Source organism: Oryx dammah, unplaced genomic scaffold, assembly GCF_014754425.2.
Source record: "Oryx dammah isolate SB20612 unplaced genomic scaffold, SCBI_Odam_1.1 HiC_scaffold_10, whole genome shotgun sequence".
In the NCBI taxonomy this organism is placed as follows: domain Eukaryota; kingdom Metazoa; phylum Chordata; class Mammalia; order Artiodactyla; family Bovidae; genus Oryx; species Oryx dammah.
In genome coordinates, this window is record NW_024070194.1 from 19,784,645 (window position 1) to 19,808,111 (window position 23,467).

At 40.4% G+C, this 23,467-nt stretch overlaps 1 protein-coding gene across 1 annotated transcript; it reads left to right on the forward strand.

Moving 5' to 3' along the window:
• Positions 1-4,841: 4,841 nt before the first annotated feature.
• EIF2S2 (eukaryotic translation initiation factor 2 subunit beta) lies at positions 4,842-23,388 on the forward strand. Its single transcript, XM_040247502.1, has 9 exons — positions 4,842-5,069; positions 9,706-9,883; positions 11,732-11,835; positions 14,596-14,731; positions 15,423-15,523; positions 16,109-16,257; positions 18,704-18,760; positions 22,187-22,272; positions 22,909-23,388. The coding sequence occupies exons 1-9, from the start codon at positions 5,055-5,057 to the stop codon at positions 23,082-23,084; spliced, it is 1,002 nt and encodes a 333-aa protein (XP_040103436.1). The 5' UTR covers positions 4,842-5,054; the 3' UTR covers positions 23,085-23,388.
• The last annotated feature ends 79 nt before the right edge of the window (positions 23,389-23,467 follow it).

Consider the following 23,467-nt stretch of genomic DNA (forward strand, 5'->3'; position numbering starts at 1 on the left):
AAATCAAACAAATTGTGGTAAGTGTTATGAAGGAAAAACGCGAGTTGCAATATCCAAGAAAGAGATGACAATTACGCGTACCAGGCTAGTCGCAGTGGAGACAGAACTGGTTGACTCAGATTTTGGACACTGACTCAAAAAGACTTGATAACAAATTGGATGAAGTGATGAAAAGGAAGGAACTGAGTTAACTCCTGGATTTCTAACTTAAGCAACTGGGTAGAGAGCAGTGCCTTGTTAATTGAGATGAGGAAGATTGCAGTGGGAAATACTCAAGTTGTTATAAACACAGTAACTCTGAGACCTCTGTGAGACAAGCAAATGTAAAGAAATATGCACTTGGACCATGAGGCTAGAATTGAGAGGTTTGGGTTGGAAATAATGGATTTGAGAATCACTGACATAAAGATGATATTTGGAGCCAGTATTTTCATTAGACTGGACTTCTAAATCTGTGATACAATATCTCATAAGTCATTTCTATGTATGATTAAATAATCAAGAATTCATTTCTCTAGTGTAGTTCTTAAAGGATAAACTATGTAAGATTTCTTTGGGTGAGGGCATGGTGCTCACAATACCTTCTGTCTAATACATCAACCCCAAAATAAATTTGAGTTACTAAATGCTTTTCATTACTATCTCAGTGACTTTCTCTTTACTCATCAAAGCTAACTTGTAAAAGTCCCATGTAATGAATGAAAAGAACTGAATAGGTCTAGATTTCTCTATGGATTAGACTATCTTAATTACGTTTTCTGTAATTTAAACATCACCTACAAGGATATATGGGCTTACTTAAGAAGACAGAGTACTGAACTAAAGATCATGAGATCTGGGTTCTGTTCAAGTACTGTCATGATTTAATTTTAAGTCATAGCCTCTATAGGCCTGCTATTTTATGGGTCAAGAGAAGAGACTAAGGAATATTTTAAAGCCTATGAAAACATAAATTTAGTATACAACTGAAGCATTATCATCAGTAGCTTACTACTGGGAAGTTGGAGATCTGGGGTGGTGCTGAGCATCAAGAATGGCTCAGAATGAAGATTCCAGTAGGCTGTTCTGGATTTCTCACTACTTTTTTGTAGACTTCATAATTTAGCTCCTGTATTTATAAAATGAAGAATCACATGATTTCCCTCACCATTATGATAGAAAAATTAATAAATGTCTATGTTTCACAATAAACTGTGGAAAATTCTGAAAGAGATGGGAATACCAGACCACCTGACCTGCCTCTTGAGAAATCTGTATGCAGGTCAGGAAGCAACAGTTAGAAATGGACATGGAACAACAGACTGGTTCCAAATAGGAAAAGGAGTACGTCAAGGCTGTATATTGTCACCCTGCTTATTTAACTTATATGCAGAGTACATCATGAGAAACACTGGGCTAGAAGAAGCACAGCTGGAATCAAGATTGCTGGGAGAAATATCAATAACCTCAGATATGCAGATGACACCACCCTTATGGCAGAAAGTGAAGAAGAACTAAAGGGCCTCTTGATGAAAGTGAAAGAGGAGAGTGAAAAAGTTGGCTTAAAGCTCAACATTCAGAAAACTAAGATCATGGTATCTGGTCCCATCACTTCATGGGAAATAGATGGGGAAACAGTGGAAACAGTAGCTGACTTTATTTGGGGGGGCTCCAAAATCACTGCAGATGGTGATTGCAGCCATGAAATTAAAAGATGCTTACTCTTTGGAAGGAAAGTTATGACCAACCTAGACAGCATATTCAAAAGCAGAGACATTACTTTGCCAACAAAGGTCCGTCTAGTCAGGGCTATGGTTTTTCCAGTAGTCATGTATGGATGTGACAGTTGGACTATAAAGAAAGCTGAATGCCAAAGAATTGATGCTTTTGAACTGTGGTGTTGGAGAAGACTCTTGAGAGTCCCTTGGACTGCAAGGAGATCCATCCAGTCCATCCTAAAGGAGATCAGTCCTGAGTGTTCATTGGAAGGACTGAAGCTGAAGCTGAAACTCCAATACTTTGGCCACCTGATGCAAAGAGCTGACTCCTTTGAAAAGACTCTGATGCTGGGATAGATTGAGGGCAGGAGGAGAAGGGGACGACAGAGGATGAGATGGTTGGATGGCATCACTGACTCGATGGACATGGGTCTGGGTAGACTCTGGGAATTGGTGATGGACAGGGAGGCCTGGAGTGCTGCAGTTCATGGGGTTGCAAAGAGTCATACACAACTGAGTGACTGAACTGAACCGAACTGATGTTTTACAGATTCCTGGATGAAAGAGGTTAGGAAAATACAGATTACTGTTGTGTTGATGTACTTATTAGCTTAATCTAAGCAGGATCTATCTCTTGGAAAACCTGGAAACACTTAGCTACCACTGCTTTCTGCCTTCTTCCCGCTTCCCAGGGATTCTTGGCTTTCCCTAGAAAACAAACTATTACCTTAAGGGTAGCCTGAAATCTCTGAAGAAAGTCTCTTGCAAGCAGCCAGTTCAGAGAGGTCATATCTGGTACCAGGCTGTAACAGAAAAATCTTTTCACAAAAATGGTCAACACTATTTGCTAAGCAGACCAGCATTTTCCAAACAGGGAATGGCAGTACAGTAAGGCCTCATTAAAACTTTGAGTGCCTTTGTTCACGTGACCCAACTTCGTTGGCCAAACTAAGTAACTTAAGAGTGATTGCCTATGAGCTCCTCTCTACCTCTACCTAATTTCCCTTAGTTTTCCCTACTTGTCTTTTCTTTGTCTCAGATCTTCATTCTCCTACTTGAATGGACTTTTCAGAAACTTCGGTCTTCTCTATTGTTTCCTTCTCTCCTCTTCAAGGTCTGCTTGCTCAAAATGATTTGGGGACTGTCATGCCCCAAATATCTTTTACCTCTCAGAGACCAAGAGAATATAAATGGTATTCAACAATGGCTTTCAACCAGAGGTGATTTGGTAAGGTCTAGAGACATTGTTGGAGAAGGCAATGGCACCCCACTCCAGTACTCTTGCCTGGAAAATCCCACAAACAGAGGAGCCTGGTAGGCTGCAGTCCATGGGGTCGCTAAGAGTTGGACTCGACTGAGTGACTTCACTTTCACTTTTCACTTTCATGCTTTGGAGAAGGAAATGGCAACCCACTCCAGTGTTCTTGCCTGGAGAATCCCAGGGAAGGGGGAGCCTGGTGGGCTGCTGTCTATGGGGTCGCACAGAGTCCGACACGACTGAAGCGACTTAGCAGCAGCAGCAGCAGAGACATTGTTGGTTTTTACAGTCATGGGAAGGGTGCCACTGGCATCTAGTAGACACGGGTCAGGGATACTGCTAAACATCCTACACTGCACAAAAAACAGCACACAACAAAGAATGGCCTAAAACACTGATGGTGTTGCTACTGAGAAATCCTGATATGCAGATTATCAGTAGCTGAAAATTACTGAAATGGCAGTGCAGCCTCCTTAGGATACAGATTCTCAAGGTGGTAAAGCAACAGCCACTGACATCAGGTTGCCTAGACTTGGATCATTCTCACTGAGTTATAGGCTCCTTGGAGGCAAGAGCCTTATTTTACCTACCATGCTTAAATTACAGACTAGTATGCAATGGAGAGTGCTAACCAATTGTGGATTGTCTCACATAGTTGTTTTGAGGCCTCAAGAAGGGACCATATACTAAGTGATATGAAGCACAGTGAGAGGGGCAAAAGCAGCTCCTGAATAGGGGGAGCTAGGCTAGTGTTATCAACTAGGATATGCTGCCCTATTGAATACAATTTCAGAAAACACCGACATCAGACAAAGCCACTCTGTGACCATGATGGATCAAGACAAAAACAAAACCACCTCCATAAACTTACTAACAAACGAACAAGAACACTGCCCCAACCACACACACACACACACAAAGACCAAATATCCCCCTAACCTGGCTGAGGGACTGCAGCTTCTTAACCAATCACAGCTTTAGCCACTCTTGGTTCTTCTCCCTTTTTCAGGTAAGAATTACTAACATACCCATCAGAATTACCTTCATCTCCTTAACAGCATCCAGTCCTGAGAGGCCTGCTTCCTGGAACCGTCCCCCAAATTACCTGTAAATTCTTTCTTCCAACCTGTAAATTCTTTCCAGCACCCTCTTCCTGACATGCCCCCTGCACCTCAGGCTGTGCCTCCACTCCTTATGAGACAATAAGCCCAGCTTTGTTCAACAAGACGAGTGTTCTGGGTGGTCTTCGGCTGGGGGGCACTGACAATAGAGCCCCAAAGGCTAACTGCTTCTACTATGCCTCAAGGGGAATTGCACCCACACATTCGAAGTCTTTACAAACAAGGATTTTGAGGTTTCCGGACAGAATGCCTCTTGCCAGGCCGTTTCTCCTCATGAGATGTCTCCTTTCCCGTCTACAGGGAGGAGGCTTTTGGTTTCCGACCTCCCAAATTGACATCCAGGCTGTTGGGTTAGATTTCTGAAGTAAAACCCCTCAGTGAGTTGAGCGCCTCCGCTTCCAACTTCGAGTTACTCAAACACTAGCACACCCCATGGGACACGGTGGAGATGGTAGCAGAGAAATTCAAGCCCCAAAGAGTTCATATTACTGAATGCCTCACCCACCTCCCTAACTCAGGAGAAACCGCCCCGAGTTCACTCCACAAGAAACGCTGAACAGCCTGGGTTTCCTGCTCCTCCAAAAGCGGAGGTAAGAAGAGCCACCGGCAAAGTCGAACCTTCCGGGCCGGCTTCCTCAGCGTCGCGCACGCGCAGGGGTCGCTGGGCAGTCGCCGCGCTAGCGCCGGCCTCTTCCGGGCGGACTACAAGTCCCAGCTTGCCGGCGCTCGGCGTCGCCTGGTAACTCGCGCCAGTCGGAGCGCGCTAGGTCGGCTTCTCCGCGCGCCTGCGCATTGGCGGTCTCTGCGCAGGCGCATTTATAACGCTTGGGAGGAGAGGGCGGGGTGTTGTTCCCTTTCGCTGATGCAAGAGCCTAGTGCGGTGGTGGGAGAAGTGTCGGCAGGAGCAGCGCTGAAGCCGGGGCCTGGGGCTGACCCGTCAGACTTTCCGTCCGTGCCGAGCCCACTCGAGCCGCAGCCATGTCCGGGGACGAGGTGAGGGCCTGAGACTGGCACTATGTCTAGGGACCAAGGCAGTGAGCCAGACCCACCCCAGTATGGGAGACTGGGCCTGCGGCCTAGCGGCCGGCCGCCGCCATGTGGGGCAGCCGGGCCTAGGCGACCCGGAGCGGTAGAGCCGGCGAGGGCTCCGGAGCCCTGGCTTGGCGGTTCCCGGCTCTCCTCAGGGCGGCGGCGCTAATGCCGGAGTCCTCCCGTGGCCGGCGTTTCCGGAATGGAGACCATGTAGAGTTGCCCTCCAGAAGAGGGCTTGAATACCCGGTTCATGCCCCAACTGAACGAGACTGGGGCTGGCGACTCCTGCATTCCTTTCGATTTGACTGCAGCTCCAACTCTCCCTCGCTGAGCGCTGGTGGTACTGAGAGGAGCGTCTCTCGGCTCTGGTAGAGCGACCGCGTTTCAAACTTTCCAGGCTGGCTTGTCCTGCCCGGCATCCACTTTTGTTCTTATTTAGAGCTTTTTTTTTTTTTTTTTTTTAAGACGGGAGAGGGGGAGAAGGCAAGAGGAAAACATCCTTCAGCCTGAAAAAGTGATTAACCTGGGAAAGTTTTAGGGCTGGAGTCCCTGAGCCTGCCTTAGCATAGCTCTCAGCAACGTCAGCGGGAAGTCCGGGCTGCAAAGCTCCCTCGGTCTTTTCCCACTGTCTTGCTTGTACCTCAGCAAATTTCTTCAAGTCCCTTTTTGGTCAGGTTTATCGCAGTTTATTTAAATCCAAACGGCCTAAAATGACATTTGACTTTTAAGTAGGAGCCATAGGTATTGATTAACGCTCTGAGGAGAACTACCGCTGGGAAACCCCCTAAAGTTTTTGACTAATTTCTGTAAACATTCGAATGATTGGCTAGTAGGGCCTTGGAGAGCAGAGAAAAATTCGAAGCTATTTTGAGCTTTGTCATTTGAGGTGGGTCCTGAAAATGCTTTGAATTTCTTCAAGTAGTGGAAAGGATTCAGGGCAAGGAAGTAGAATATTATCCAACTTGGTTAGAGTTAATTCCTTAAAATATAGGTAGTGGCTAGTTCATGGAGGAGTTTGAAGACAAATTAAGGGATTGGGGATTTTACTCTGGAGGCGATTCCAAGCTCTCAATTCTCAGAAATGAGAATACTGAGGCTTCTAGAGAGTTGTGTGATGCCCGTGATCAAATAGTAAGTGACCAAGCCAGTAGTATTTAGAATTCCAAATCTCTGTTTGGTGCCTAGGAGACTCTCAGGAAGGAAACTGAGTCTAAGGGAAGTATGTGATACCTGCTTTGGAGGTCATGGTTAGACGTTGCTGTCCACCATTGTCTTTCAGAAGTTCTGAGAGGCATTGTGTCATGTTTGTTTGTTTACTCATTTTCTAAGCCTTTCACTACCTTTAACAAGCAAGCATCTATATAGCACAGAGTTCTCTGGGGTGCTCTTCTGTGTTTTATATGGAAAAGTGCTCACAAGTGTACCAACTGCTAGTTGGTACAGGAGGTAGAAATAGAGCATTAACAGCAGTTTGGAGGGCTGGAGGGTTCAGTTTTAGCGATGGGATTAGATGTTGAAAGAAGTGGAATATTACTGAAGGGTGAAAAGGATTTTGTCAAGCAGAGATAGCAGAACCAGCATTCCAGCAGAGGACTTTGAAAGCCAATAAAGTATTAAAAAGCTTTTAATTTCTCAGATCTACCAGTCCATTTTGTAAACTGGAAATTACTGCCCAGGGAAGTTAAGTGGCCCAACATCACAGAGCAAGTTAGTGAAACTAGAATCCCACCTTTGCCTTCCACTCTGAAGGTATATGCAGGTTCTGGTTCCTTTAATCCTGTTGCATAGAGAAGTTTTCTTAGGCCAGTCCTTAACTTCTGGCTACTTTATAGGCTTGTAAGGATCAAGTGAAAAATCAGTAGGTGGAAATGATAAACTGTTAGGGACGTCCTACAGCAGAAGTAGTCCTGCCTGGTAGCCAGGATAGAGGATTAAAAAATCTACTAATAAAAAGTAATTTATTTCTTTTTCACATTTCCTGTTTTTCTTTTAATTTTTTAATGTATAGTTGCCATAAACTGCACACTTCCTTTCAAACCTGGCAAGTAAGCCCCAAACTCACATAGCATAATCTCTTTTAAACCGACCTCTGAAAAGCAGTATCCTAGAAATAGGAGTGCTGCCATGTGAGGAAAGGTTCCCTGATCTGCAGGCATCAAAGTGCTGTCAGTAGCTAAGATTATTGCTTATTACTGGGCCCCATTCACAAAGTATCTGAATACTGGGTTTTCACACAACATGGTAAGGTGTTTTACAAAAGAAACTGAATGAAAAATGGAATGTGTATTGTATGAAGTATACAAAACACAGAAAAACAAAATACAAATAAAAATCTCCCAGAATCCTATCACCCAGAGATGACCACACAGCATTTGTTCTGCTCACCTTGCCTCTCTGGGTTCTTTTGCAACTCACTCCTGCCTTCTTGGGATGGTGTCTTCTAGGCCTTAAAAGTTATCTTGAATAAGGTATGATAGATGTGAATAGGCTTCCAGTTTGCTGAAGCACTTTAGTCTGTTGGTAATTTTTGCTGGTATCCCTTTTCCTCACCTTCTTCAACCCAACCCAGTGTGGGAAGTTAAAAAGAGAAAACATTTGAAGACTTTATTGTATACTTATAAAGATAGCTCAAAAGAGTCTGATTTTTCCGTAAGCACACTGTGAGCAACTATTTGCTTCTCAGATCCCAACTAGTCTCATAAAACATCTGGACTGTGATACTTTGTTAAATCAGATATAAGTTTAAAAAAAAAAAAAACACATATAAGTCAAGACTGACCTTGTGGTTTGAGGGAGGTCTACTTTGGATACTGTTTAGGAATCCCTGGTTTCCATATTTTTAAACTCTAGTTTTGCTGAGTGGTGTGAATAAAATGAAGGGATGAGTATATGTCTTCAGCATCCAGAGACGGTAGTTGGGAGAGATGTAAATTACGTCAGTGTATAATTCTTGCATATTTATAACCGTTTTCAAGGCTACAACCATAATGTTTCTCTGTGGACCTATTTGAATGTTTTTCAGAGGATAACAGGGCAGTGGATATCCCTCATCTTTGGTCTGTTTTGCTGAATAATAGTTAAAAGATAATTAATATTCTAGGCAAACTTGATACTGTAAAAAAAAATGCAGTAAATGGCATGTAAGCCCTGCCAGACAACCAGATTTATAGTGGTTGGAGTGTTATCTGTCCTTTTGCCAAATCTCCATATTTCAGGAATGAGGATGAATTACAGCTTCTTCCTTGGAATGATTACAACACTGTATTTAGGGTGACCCAAGACCCAGTAGGTCAGCAGTGGGGAACTCCTTCCTCCTGACTCTTCAGTTTACTACTCTTAAGTGTGCCAAACTATGCTCCTCAGACTGACTGCCTTCCAGAATGAATCATATATACAGTTAGAGCATTCTTACGGTAGGATGGGATAACTTTGAAATGAGGCTGTATCAATTTCCAAAACATCTTGCAGATCCTTCTGTATTGGGTGAGGGTGATACTCTACCACTCTCCCTTATTACAGACCATAGTTTGGTTTCAGTGTAGCTCAGTTTCCTTAATGTACTTGGGACATAAAGGAATTTAAGTTAATTACAATCAATTTGGGAGTTTTTTTGAGTTTCATGATATGTCATTAGATCACCCTGTGTTGATGGATTTTGGTGATAGGAATCAAGACACACTATGCTTTGTCAACTCTAAAGCATTATATATAAATTGTATAACAATTGCTAACATTTATTGAGTACTTTTGTACCAGGTGCTGTGCCAAGTGTTTTATGTATATTTACTTTTTGTGCCGTGCTTAGTCGCTCAGTCATGTCTGACTCTTTGCCACCCCATGGACCTGAAGTGGCCTCTGTCCAAGGGATTCTCCAGGCAAAAATACTGGAGGGTGTTGCCATGCCCTCCTCCAGGGGATCTTCCCAACCCAGTGATTTAACTCAAGTCTCCCGCATTGCAGGTGGATTCTTTACTGTCTGAGCCCCCAGGGAAGCCTATTTACCTTTTTAGGTTTGGTTTTGGTTCTGCTACTGATCTCCACTTTACAGTTGAGGCGTGGAGAGGGCAAGAACTTATCAGGGGTAACAAAAGTAAAAACCAGAATTAGGATTTGAATTCAGTCAGTTAAGTTCTGGACTTATGCTTTTAAACATTTTATCTTTTAATGTTCTAGAAGAACAAAGCAGAGTAAAAGTTTGTATAGAAGTTTCTTTTACTCAGAGATTTGTTATATGAAGGGTTGATGATGGATTTCTTTAAAAGTTTGTCTGAATTTCAGGATAAAAAAACATTTTTAAGTTTTTTTTAAAATCAGGTCAAGTCTCCTGGTGTAGCAACCCAGGTTACCAAACTTAAAACATGTATGACTTGTCTGGGCTTTGGTTTTCTCATTCATAAAGCAAGGGACGAAACTTGGGTTATGATAACGCTAAGCTCCCTTTCCTAAATTCTATGATCTTGTGATAATTTATAAATTAAAAAACAGTACATGTGTTTTTTAAGAGTATGCCTTTTGAGACTGCAGCACGCTTGTTATGTGAGCATCATTAAAAATAATCACATGGTCCTGGTTTCTTTTCTTCTTATCTTTTAAACAGATGATTTTTGATCCTACTATGAGCAAGAAGAAAAAGAAGAAGAAGAAGCCTTTTATGTTAGATGAGGAAGGGGATGCCCAGACAGAAGAAACCCAGCCCTCAGAAACAAAAGAAGTGGAGCCAGAGCCAACTGAGGACAAAGATGTAGAAGCTGATGAAGAAGACAGTAGGAAAAAAGGTAAGTGGTAAACCTGAGAGAGTCAATGCTGTTCTGGAAGACCTCGTTCTCTTCCATCGGTGTTTTGAATTTTGTGCACACAATGACCCTCGCAGCCTGAGAGGCTGTTGCAGTGAAGCTGAGGCCACGAACACATGGGGCACATGGGACCTTGCCAGATTTCTTTTAGACTTGTTTCAGGGAAGATTCCACCAAATCCACAGGACAAAGATGATAAAACTTTGTCAATCCAAGGCTGGTTTTCCAATCTAACCTGTCCAGAAGTCTCTTCCAGTTTTTTTTTTTCCTGTCTCTTTTCCAATTTTAACGGTGGTTGTATTTGCGTGTAGGCAGAAAGAAATAGGACCAAGATAGTTTTATGTCTTAACAAGTTTGAAAATACATAGAAGACATTAAAATTACAGCCAGCATTAGTTACTCACTCTCGTGCTCTAACATTGAAGTGAAGTCGCTCAGTCATGTCCGACTCTTTGCGACCCCATGAACTGTAGCCTTCCAGGCTCCTCTGTCCATGGGATTTTCCAGGCAATATTACTGGAGTGGATTGCCACTTCCTTCTCCAGGGGATCTTCCCAACCCAGGGATTGAACCCAGGTCTCTCGCATTGAAGACAGACGCTTTACCATCTGAGCCAACATAAACACCATTTAAATGATTTAGTAAACATGTTTGTGTCTGTTGAGTAGAAGACACTGTACTAGGGGTAGAGAAAACTGACATTGAGCATCTGCCATGTGCTAAGCATCTTGTAAATGTTTAAAACAAAGTTGGAAAATCATTCTTTTAATAAGAATTAATTATGAATTCATAAATAGCTCCTTGAAAAACTTTGTAATAGAGGCATTTAAAAATATTCCTAGTGTACAGTAGGGCAGAACAAATGGAAAACTTATTGAGCCAAACCTATTTTTACTCATTAATGGTGGATAAAATTTCATTTTGTTCATATTCTCTCATTTTAATGAACGTGAAATACTTTACAAGGCCTTTTGTTGGTTGACTGATTGAATAACTTGCTGGACTAGGCACAGTAATTTAGGTGCGAAAGGCATAATCCCTTGGTATCTCATTGGGAGATAGACCAGCAGCAAGTAAACACCTCTTTTGGAGTGACAGAAGGTACTGTTATCAAAGCACCTACAGGATACCTAACCCAGTTAGGGGATAGGAAAAATAGGCTTAGAGAAGACTTTTTGGTGGAAGTAACTTCTAACAAAGATCTTGTGAGATGAAGGTAAGAGCTATGGGAGAGGGCCCATAGGAAGGCTTGAAGGTGAGAGACCATACCCACTGCACTAAGAACTGGAGGTAGTTCAGTGGAGCTGGAACTAGGGATTAAGGTGGAATATGAGAGACTAGGCAGAAGTAGATAAAGCTGGAGAGCCTTGGAAAATTATGTTAGAACCCTGACTTTGTTTGGGGAACAATGAGGTATCATATGGTCAGCTACTATATAAATAATCCCTACATGGTCCCCGATTCGATCCCTGGATCTGGAAGATCCCCTGGAGTAGGAAATGACACCCTACTGTAGTATTCTTGCCTGGAAAATTCCATGGGCAGAGGAGCCTGGCGGGCTACAGTCCACAGTGTCACAAAGAGTTGGATGAGACTAAGTGACTGAGCACAGCATATGGTCCCCTAGCCAGGTAATTTCCTACAAAGCTTTGAGTTGACCTGCCATTGCATTTTTAGAACCATAGCCTTGGTAGTTGTAGAGGAATTACTGTGCTAAATAATACCAGTCTCTCTCATTCTGGTGACTTGATTAATAGCTAAAACATTGGTTTAACTCAATGCTCTGCCTTTGCTATTTGCTAATAATTGATAATCTCAATTATCTTTTAGATGCTTCTGATGATCTAGATGATTTGAATTTCTTTAATCAGAAGAAAAAGAAGAAAAAATCAAAAAAGATATTTGATATTGATGAAGCTGAAGAAGGTATAAAGGTAGTATTGCTTTCTTATTGAAGGTAAAATTTGACCTCTTGAAAGGTTGCTAATGGCTGATGTTTCTCCCTCTTTGTTTGCTTTTTTAATTAAGGATTTAGTCACTACTGTTAAGGTCGTTTTCTTGGCATTGTGTCTGACTGGATATTTTAAAGGAATGTAAATTTAGTTTTTACACATTGTATTGTGTGCCATTAAGATGATTACAAAATGCCACTTGTCATTAATCATACTGAGATTGGCTGAGGAGAGAGATTTCTGTGAGAAATCCTGTAGAGCAAATATCCCTATGATTTCTTCTGTTAAACTTTTGGTAGCATGTTGAGGATACACAGATTTATGTGTATACCTCTGAGCAGCAAAGAATAAACCCCGGCCCGTGGTGGTTGGTGGCTGATTTTATGGCCTGTTCTCCTACAGGAGATCCAGAGCCGTCAGTTTGGTTTTATGGAATCCTCTGATGTTGTGGGGACTTGGGGCCCTGTAGTTGTCTTATTACTGGATTGATTTCTAATATAAATATCTCAGAATTACTTTGAATAAGGAGTAGAAAGATGGGTGGCTAAGTAGGTGAATAGGAGGATGGGTGGAGGAAGGAGCCGAAAGTCTGTTCTTTAATGATTTGTTAATTTAGCAGATATGTATTAGTGAAGACAAATGAGTCAGGCATTGTGTGCTAATTGTTAGGGTACTAAAACGAGTAAGATACTTTCCGTTTTCAGAGGTTCGAGGATAATTTGGAGTTCTTTAGAATAAGATGATTTTACCTGGATTTATCCTGTTCTCTCCTTGTTTGGAGATGCTCTTCTTTTCCTACTATTGTAGGGAAATTGATAAAGAGAAATGTTCAAATTATACTGAATAAATGAAGTATAAATATCCTGGGTAACCAGGTGACACGTTAGAGATGTGCCACAGAAAGTCTTGGTTAACAAGTTTCTCTAGTAACTTTTGTCCTGAAGAGTCACTTATAAGCTCTAATTTTAGTGCTTGGATACTTTTTTCTGTGCTCTTAAGTCATAACAAGAAGTTTCAAGTATCCTTATCAGGGAAGACAGACATTAACTTGAGGCTGAAGTGTTTTTAAGATTTGAATTTTCAGACCACCACAGGGCTTTTGAAAAATCTTGAAAACTACTTTGTGCTATTCTCTACCTTCCACTGGGTCTTAGCCTCCAGGTTAGAAATAGAGCTTACTGGGATAAAATTATTGATATAGGGCTAAAAGCTGACTGGTGTGTGCTAACTTAGATTTAGCCTGTCTGAGTTTCTCATTTACTGATTGTCGTCTTAGAGACTAGGTTAATATCTGGTTTCTTGTCTGGTGTATCCAGCTGATACACATGGGCTGATTGGTCTTTGATGGTCAGATGTGGCACTGAGACAACAAAGCTGGATTTGGCATTTTAAGGCTGCACTTTATTTATTCCTGGCTATTTGAGCTTTTTTGCTCATTAGATTTCTAAAATTGCTATAGCAAGGTTTACAGAGTAGCACAAAAGTAGATATTGATAAGTAATGTTGACAGCACACTTCAGGTGGGATACACTGATGTAAGTAAGTGAGATTAGAAGGCTGGAACTAAAACTGGCCCTTTCTGCTCTTCTAGGGTTTTTGTGTCTCATTTCAAGGTTGTGCCTCTTTATATCCATGACTGTAGCAGCTAATCTTGGGATCAAGCTTTACCTTCTTTCTGTCCATTCATCATGTGACCCTAATTCTCTATGGGTTCTGCCTTTTCCCTCTTTCATGATTTCTTCTGTTGAAGTGTTGCCCAAAGACCTCCTTACAGCCTAGTGGCAGGCTGGCAATGATATAAGAAAAAAAATATCTGGTCTTTTCCACTGGTCCTGGCATACAGTTCCTAAGACTCTTGGAATCTCTGGATCTGAGTTTGATCACCAGGAGCTAATGATTTCATCAATGATACCTACAGAATGAAGCCTCCATAAAAATCTCATGGGTGGGCTCAGTAAAAAACCCTTGGGGAGCAGTTTTGGAGAGCTTCAGTGCTGGTGACCACATTGGGATGTTGAGAGTGGTATACCTGGAGTGAGCATGGAAGCACTACACTTCCGCCTCCTTGTTCTTGCTCTATGCATGTTCTCCATTTGGCTGTTTCCAGGTGTATCCTTTATATATTGTGTATATATGTGTCAAGTATAATAAGGTAAGTGTTTTCCTGAGTTCTTTGAGCCCTTCTAGCAAATGATTGAATTAGGGGTGTCTGGGAACCCCTGAACTTTAAGCAGGACGTATGTGTGGGAAACCTGGGGACTCTGTACTTGAAATTTGCCTCTGAAATGAAAACAGTCTTATGGGACTGAGCCCTTAAATCCATGGAGTTTGTCACTAACTGGATAGTGTCAGAACTACATTGATTTGTATGTTATCTAGTTAGTATCAGAGTTGGAAAAGTTGTGTGGAAAAACATCACATATTTGGTGTCAGAAGGAAAAAGCGCTCTTACTGACTGCATCAGAATACTTAGAAACTTAGTTAAAATATTCCTGAACCCCATGCCTGCTGAAGATTGTCAGTGAGATATAAGAATCCTTGTTAAGTGTCTTAAAATTTTTCCAGTTTAACTGATACTCTGAACCAATTTGGTTCACCTGTGAGAGAGATTTCTGATCTATAACTTCAGTTTTGAATATGTAGTACTTTTTTCCCCCAAGGCCATGTCAGCCCGTATCATTTAAAAATAAAAATAATAATAATTCTAGCAGCAAAATGTTGACTCTTATCTCACTTTCTTAGGACCTTAAGATTGAAAGTGATGTTCAGGAACCAGCTGAACCAGAGGAAGATCTTGACATTATGCTTGGCAATAAAAAGAAGAAAAAGAAGGTTGTCAAGTTCCCTGATGAGGATGAAATACTAGAGAAAGATGAAGGTAATATTGGTGGGCTTAACAGCTCATTTCTAGGTTCACGCAAACCTTTGGCCTAGTCTCTTTCATGAATGGGTTCCTTATTTATTTTTTCTTGGCCCCTTATTTCCACTACCAAGTAATGGAAGCTAAAAGGAAACAGAATCTAACTTGATAATGAAAGTTTAAAAGATTTCATGGGGGAGGAACTTGACAGATGTGATTACATTATAACATACTGATTTAGAGTATCAGGACAATTACTGTAACTGAATTTTTTTTTTCTTTTACTATTTTGTTAAAAGTGCTGTTTATTAGTTTCGAAGTACTATAACTACTTAAGAGAATTTAGTACAGTCAGCAGACAGGTTTTTATGGATGTGTTTGTTAAGTGCTTCAAAACAGACATTTTTTCCTTTAATTATCCTAGTGCATTAGTTGGTTTGTTAAATCAACGGTGTCTGTATTACCACAGACTCCTAATTAGAGGGGTCTTTATTAAGGATGATTTATGAAAGTTGTCATATCTCCCTATAGGAATATGGGGTTATTTGAGAGCCTTGATGCCTTTATGATTGAGACTGTTACGAATGCAGTTGTGGGAGGGAAGACAAATGTCCTAAAGCTTTCAGTTCTCTAGATCTGCTTCTCCCTTCCCCTTTTTGTTCTTGTATCAGGCCCTACCCCTCATTCTTACAGTCTTTGTTATCTGTAGCTTTAGAAGATGAAGACAGCAAAAAAGATGATGGTATCTCATTCAGTAACCAGACAGGCCCTGCTTGGGCAGGCTCAGAAAGAGACTACACATATGAAGAGGTAAGACAAATTCTGTTGTGAAAGGGGCTAAACTGTTCACCAGAACTCAAAAGCAGGATAAATGTCCCCTGAATTGAAAGAGCCATTGAAGTACAGGTTGATAATGAAACAGACCCAGAGAGGTCACCACAGCCAATGCACAGCACTGCCTGATGCCCACGTATGGGGCAGGCAGTCATTATAGTATCATCAGAATCCATGAACTTCTAAGATCGTTGGAGCCCCCCTGGAGGGGGACAGAGAAAGGAAGTGTTAATATGGGGCCAAGCTGGTCTGGAGTTTGTTCTAGGTAGTCTAAATTTTACTTTTCCAGGTACCACATATTTTCCCACAGTAACGGTGGAATTAGTAGGAGCTTGTTCGTTCCTTTAACTTTGAATATGGAACTGTTCTGCTTTCATAATGGACCGGTTGCTGTTCAGGGTTGAGAATTATTTTCAGGGAGCTCCCAGAACATGTGATGAATGTGTACATTTGATAAGAAGTAAAGTTTGTTCTTAAAGGAAATGCACAAGTTTCTCAAGTGGGAACTGTATACTCCTGCTGTTAATAAGACTGTACATGAATACCACTTTCTCTCTATAGCTACTGAATCGAGTGTTCAACATCATGCGGGAAAAGAATCCAGATATGGTAGCTGGAGAGAAAAGGAAATTTGTCATGAAACCACCACAGGTTGTCCGAGTAGGAACCAAGAAAACTTCTTTTGTCAACTTTACAGATATCTGTAAACTGTAAGTTGGTTAATGCGGAGTCTCCATCCCAAATGCCAGGTTCTCAGTGGAGTAGATGTTAAATATCCTTAATGTGGACGTTATTGCCGGTGGAAGGAGACAGTACACGGGTGTCAGGGTTGGGCTGAGGGAGGTCACAGTTCAAGTCCGTCAGTTCTTTTGATTAATAGGTCTTAAGGCTTGATTTATTAGGCATCTAAAAGTAAGGGAAGGGAACTCATGCTGACTTATGAGAGGATTCTAACCAGATGGAGTGAAGAGTCAGGAGACTGAGTATAGTCCTTAGAAAGAAGCCTGGGAAGCCCAGGCAGATGGAGAAGCTCATCAGGCTGGAGTGGGCCTGCCAAGCAAGTATAAGCAGTGAGCTTTGGGAAGGCAGCTACATTTAATGTTCTGCTTCCTTGGTTATTGCCAAGACACAGTTGATGAGATTTCTACTTCATTAATTACCATCACATTCCATGCCTGTCTTACCCCCATGTCACTGTCTGGGCCTGGCTCTTCTCAAACTTCCTCAGCTACACCTTTTTTGGTAGGTTCCTTAGGGCAACTGACCTTATCTCCTGTTTGTTCTTTAATTTCATAAGTAATATAGGCTTGTTGTCCATAAAAGGGAAAAAAAGAAAAGAAAGTGAATTGCTCAGTCGTGTCCGACTCTTTGCAACCCCGTGGACTGTAGCCCACCAGGTTCCTCCGTCCTTGGGATTTTCCAGGCAAGATTACTGGAGTGGGTTGCCATTTCCTTCTCCAGGAGATCTTGACCCAAGGATTGAACCCAGGTGTCCCACATTGTAGGCAGACGCTTTACTATCTGAGCCACCAGGGAAGTCAAAATAAAGAAAATGTAATCACTAAAAATTCCCTGACCAGAGTAACCACTTGTTTTCATTGCTTATAGGCATGACTTAAAAAGTTTTAGACTATTTTTTTTGCTGGTGGTGATAATAGTATTTCTATCTATAGAAATTAGATAGAAAATGAGAAAATACAGACCTGCTAAAGAAAATGAGAACTCATCTGTTTTAAGTCCATCATTAAGAGATAGGTAATCATAGTTTAGTATTTTTATGTTTAGCTACTTTTTTTTGTTTTAATATTTATTTGGCTGCTCCGGCTGTTAGTTGCAGCACTTGGGATCTTTAGTTGCAGTGTGTGAACTCTTAGGTGTGGCATGTGGAATCTAGTTCCCTGACTAGGGATTGGATGTGGGCCCCCTGCATTGTGAGTGCAGAATCTTAGCCACTGGATCACCAGGGAAGCCCCCTCTTTAGCTACTCTGAAGCATCTAAATGTTTTTTAATAAATTGGTATTATACTGGTTTTTAACATATTTTTCTCAATATATAGTGAACTTTTTACCCATATCATTAAATAATCTTTACAAATGTTTTTAAGAGTTATACAACATATTCTGACAATTCCTTGGTTGAACATGGTTGCTCCCAATTTTTCAATATCAGGCAGAGCTTCACGGAACAATCCTAATACGTGTATCTTGGCAGAACTCAGAATAGAGCCTTAGGGCGAAAATTCCCAAAAGGGAATTGCCTAGTCAAAAGGAATGGACATTGTTTATAGCAAACATCGGCAAGTTGGTTTCCAGCAAGTTTATACCAGTTTATACTCCCACTAGCAATATGTACCGACCAGTTTTATTATATTTCACCAACCCTTACTCATTACATTTGGGGAAAAAAGCTTTTTAAGATTATAATAGTAGTATCTAGTTATTGGAACAAAATCAAACAGTGCCAAGTGAATAGAATTAAAAAGTGTACTGAGTGGCATTACTCTGTATTTGCTTTTTTCGTTTTATGTGCTTTTTCATTTTATGCTTTTTTGTTTTTAGAGACCTGTATTTTAAAAGCAGGATAGAATGGATGTACCATAATTTAACCACTTCCCAGTTGGTGAATATTTTAGCTGTTTTAAATTTCTGTTGTTGGGCTGCCATGAAATACTTACCTTTTTAAAAATAAATTCCAAACAGGAAATACATAGGAATTGGCATAACAAACACCCAAGTATTCATTGTCTTGATTTGGTGTGTTTTGATCTCTTGATACTTTAACTTCAGATCCTTTTACTTCTTTAAAAAGGGGACTTTACAGTTACAATTTAAGGCCATCTTTATCTTTCTGATCTCTTTTACTTTCCTTCCTAGAAAAAGATCTTATCCTTTAAAGTTGGTATTTACCTTTCCTGTCCATGTCTATAGACATTTACCAGTGTGTATGTACTTGTAAATAAAATGTTATATTGTTTTATGGGCTTTAAAATGTAAACAAATGGTATCATATGTATCTTCATTTCAGAGTTTGATGAACTGTGCTAAAATTCACCAAACAGCTGAGTAATTACAAAACAGTGAAGAGAGTGAGGTTTTTAGAAGTTTTGTTAGATTTCCATGAAAGATACAGTTTATATTATTCCACTTTCTTTTTAGATTACATCGTCAGCCTAAACATCTCCTTGCATTTTTATTGGCTGAATTGGGTACAAGGTAAGAAACTATATTCAGGTTGGTATACAGTTACTTACAGTATTAATGGACACTTTATAAGAACTTCTTTTAACTTGAAAAGATATGTAATACACTTAGGAAAAAAAACATCCACCTGATTGTCAGAAGAACTTTTAGGGCAATGAAGGAGGGAAACTTGTTTATTTCTATGGGAGAGGTTGGCTACTTGGGAATAGGAAAATGGTCCACAGTGGCTCATATGTGAACAGGCCTGTTAGGTATACCAAAGTAAGCTGAATGTCCCTTTAAAAATAAGTAATGTAATGAATATGACTAACATGTTAAGTTTCCATTGTGTGCCAGACTCTTTTGGATACCATCTCAATCTTTACAACAGTTCTGTGGACTGTTAGAAAGTAGTGTTACTCCATCTTAACACATTTGGAAACAGGTTTGGTGAAGTGAGGTTGTATAGGTGGTCACATAGAGAAAGAAAAAAGAAAAAGTGTTAGTCATTCGGTTGTGTCTGACTCTTTGCAACCCACGAAGCCTGTCAGGCTCCTCTGTCCATGGGATACTCCAGGCAAGAATACTGGAGTGGATTGCCATTTCCTTCTCCAGGGAATCTCCCTGACTCAGGGATCAAACCTGGGTCTCCTGCATTGCAGGCAAATTCTTTACCATCTGAGCTACTAGGTCACATAGCTAGTTAATTGCAGTTAAGATGTAAACTCAGGTCTACGTTTCTTGGGAGCTTTTAACTCTTAAAAGCCTTAATCTTGTGCCTTGTTGGTAGTACAGAGGTAATTAAGGTGTTCTCGTCTCTTCCTATCTAGAAACTCATTTTGTTGGAACTGGCTGTATTTGTTGTGGGGTTAAGGAGTAATTTTCTTGACCAGTGGTAGATATGTGGGCTGTGTTGTGGGAGAATTGTATTTTAAATGTAAATTTGTTACAAACTTACATAAACTGATGGAGCAAAAGGTAGCAGTATTTTTCCTACTTCTCAGAGTAATTACAGTTTTTGTGGAGGTGAGGTAAATTATAACAAGTTGTTACCAGTGAATTTATAGTCAATGAGCTAAATATTATAGGGCTATCAAGAAAACTGAATTTGACAGTGAATGAAAAAGATTTTCTGTGTCAAGCACTGGAATCACCTTTGCCTGGAAATTAAGGGTTGTTGTTCATGGAGGATGATAATAAACTCTTAGAGGAGAATCATAGGAGAGGTTCTTAGAAAAGGAATAGATTTAATGCTGCTTGGCTGGATTTTTGTTTACTTTCTGATTTGTAATTTCTTTTTTTCTTTTCACATTTTTGTATGGAATTTCAGCCATACAAAATCAAATTCTTAATTTTGATGAAACCCAATATATCAGTGTGTTTATTTGGTCACTTGTGCTTTTAAGTGTCATACTTAAGAAAATATTGACTAACAGATGGTCATGAAGATTTACGTCTGTGTTTTCTTCTAAGATGACTACAATTTTAGCTCTTATGTTTAGGTCGACAATTTACTTTGCAGCTATTTTTTGGTATGTTAAAAGTGTCAGAGTTGTTTCTTTTGTGTATAAATAATCTAGTTGATCTTGCACCATTTGTTGAGAAAACTATTCTCTGCTCCAGTGAATTATCTTGACACTATTTCAGAAATCAATTGACAATAAAATAAGGGTTTATTTTTGGACTCTCAATTTTTTCATTGATGTACATGAGCACTGTGGCTTTGCAATATATTTCGATCTCAGAAAACATGAGTCCTCCAACTTTCTCCTTTTTCATCATTATCTTGGCTATTCTCAGTCCCGTGCATTTCCATATAAATTATTTATTTATTTATTTTTACGTCAACCAACAAAAAATGATGTCTAGCCCAGAGCCTTGCTTTCTCAAAAGTATTACTTGTCAGCAACTACTTTAAAAAGTTTCTCTTTAAGCATCATTGACAATATGAGCCCTGTGATTTCAACTGTACTTTTGGGGGAGGGGTTGAAATTGCTTTGTAGATACAGTTCACACATTTAAAAATGTATAATCCAGTAGTTTCTAATTTGTTCACATAGTTAACCATCACCACAATTTTAGAACATCTTCATTAACTATATGCAACTGATCAAAAGATTTGGTCTTAGAATTTTTAAAGCTATCTGTAGCTGTTTTCATAGATTATATTTATAGTGCACCTCACTGCTTTGCATGTGGTTTGCAGTCAATAAAAGTGTGATTGTCCTTTGTTGCATGAATGGGTCATCACACAGTTAAGGAATCAGTTTGGTTTTTTTTTTCCTTCAATGGATGAGTCCAACTTTTTGTGACCCCATGGACTGCAGCATGCCGGGCTTCCCTGTCCATCACTATCTCCCAGAACTCAGTGTCCATTGAGTCAGTGATGCTATCCAACCAATCTTATCCTCTGTCACTCCCTTCTCCTCCTCCCCTCACTCTTTCCCAGCATCAGGGTCTTTTCCATTGCATCAGCTTTGCACGTCAGGTAGCCAAAGAATTGGAGCTTTAGCATTAGTCCTAATGAATATTTGGGGTTGATTTCCTTTACGATTGACTGGTTTGATCTCCTTGCAGTCCAAGGGACTCTCAAGAGTCTTCTCCAGCACCACAATTTGAAAGCATCAATTCTTCAGCACTCAGCCTTCTTTATGGTATAACTGTCACATCCGTACAAGACTACTGGAAAAACCATAGCTTTTAACTAGGCAGACCTTTGTCGGCAAAGTGATGTCTTTGCTTTTTAATACACTATCTAGGGTTGGTCATAGCTTTCCTTCCAAGGAGCAAGCATCTTTTAATTTCATGGCTGCAGTCACTCTGCAGTAATTTTGGAGCCCAAAAAGATAAAATCTGTCACTCTTTCCACTTTTTCCCCATCTGTCTGCATGAAGTGATGGGGCCAGAGGCCATATCATTTTAGTTTTTTTCATGTTGAGCTCCAAGCCAGCTTTTTCACTCTCCTTTTTCACCCTCATCAAGAGGCTCTTTAGTTCCTCTTCACTTTCTGCCATATGGGTGGTGTCATCTGCATATCAGGCTATTGATATTTCTCCCGGCAGTCTTGATTCCAGCTTGTGGTTCATCCAGCATTTCATATGATGTACTCTGCATGTAAATTAAATAAGCAGAGTGACAATATATAGCCTTGACAATACTCCTTTCCCGATTTTCAACCAGTCTGGTTTTAGACTTAATTATAAATCATTTGTTGCTGAAGATGTAATTAAAAATTGAATTTAATGTTAGGAAATAAGGGTAAGTTATTAGGCACCAAGTACTTAAATTTTGAGAAACCAGGTAGTATTGCCTCTATAACTTACCTGTGTCATTGAATATATTTTAGTATTAAAATATTTGAATATTTAATATTTATATATTATAAAAATTTAAAATGTTTGATTGGTATTTGATTCCTTATAGGAAAAAATAATAGAGATTTTTTGTTTTCTTTCATAGTGGTTCTATAGATGGTAATAATCAACTTGTAATTAAAGGAAGATTCCAACAGAAACAGATAGAAAATGTTTTGAGAAGATATATCAGTAAGTGTGTAATTTTTAATGCATCTCTCTGAAATGTTCCCATTGGGCTGAAATATTCTGGGTGACAGCCATTGGTTTTTAATGAAGCTAGACAGGCTGGCCTTAGAAGATGAGGGAAAATGATAGTGGTGGAGAACTGGGGTGGGAGGTGGCTCTTGGTAGACAGTTGGGGGTCTGGGGGTGGGATTTGGATTTCCTAAGAGCTGCTGGTTGGTTCTAGGCTGAAGGCCAAGTCAAAGAAGTCTATCTGCATTCAGACCTGATCTGACCTAGTTTTCTTACCTTCCTAATCACTTAAAATTGGCAGATCTGTTCCCACCTAAGAAAGCTATTAAGTTCTCTCTTGAGTGGGTCTCCTATAGACAAAGCCAGGAGTAGGCATCTGGCACGTGTCACTGCTTCTTTGGACATTTGGAGCCTTTTTTTAACCCATGGTTAAGTTTGTGAACTATAACATCAGATAGCTTGTGTTTTCTTACCTCTAGAATAGCTGGGTGTAGCGAAGATAAGCTTTCAGCTTGGGTTCCAGTGTGGGATTGCAGAGTTCAGTAGAAGCATTTTAGAAGAAAGAAAACCTCTGGGTCAGGTTAAAAAACCTGTGGCTACCAGGTAATATTTTGTGTTGTTTCTCCTCAGAGGAATACGTCACCTGTCACACGTGCCGATCACCAGACACAATCCTGCAAAAGGACACCCGACTCTATTTCTTACAGTGCGAAACTTGTCATTCTCGATGCTCTGTTGCCAGCATCAAAACTGGCTTCCAGGCTGTCACGGGCAAGCGAGCACAGCTCCGTGCCAAAGCTAACTAATTTGCTAATCACCACTGATTTTGCAAAGTGTGTTGTGGAGATTTGGCTGGACAGGTTTACCATCAGAGTGGATATACCACTGTATTAAAAACAAGATAGAAAAGCTGCCAAGTTCTTTGGCGTGTGGCTGGTTGGTCTGAAATTCTTGCAAGATGCCGTTGCTGAAGCTGTTGACATACTCATTGCCTACTTTAACAACTGTCAGAGAAATATGATGGGGTAAGGCGGTGCTTTTTTAAAATCGTTCATAGACTTCTGTAAAATGCAAGATAAATTAAAGTTATTATAACAGTGACTCTTTCAATTTGGTTTGTCCTTCAGTTTTCTTTTCTATTAAAGAAATTATGCTTAATGAATTCAGCACAACAGTTTGTGCCTGGGCA

Coding starts and splice junctions, on each gene's coding strand:
- EIF2S2 (XM_040247502.1), top strand. Junction 14,732..15,422: donor AATACTAGAGAAAGATGAAG/GTAATATTGGTG, acceptor TGTTATCTGTAG/CTTTAGAAGATGAAGACAGC. Junction 22,273..22,908: donor TGTTTTGAGAAGATATATCA/GTAAGTGTGTAA, acceptor GTTTCTCCTCAG/AGGAATACGTCACCTGTCAC.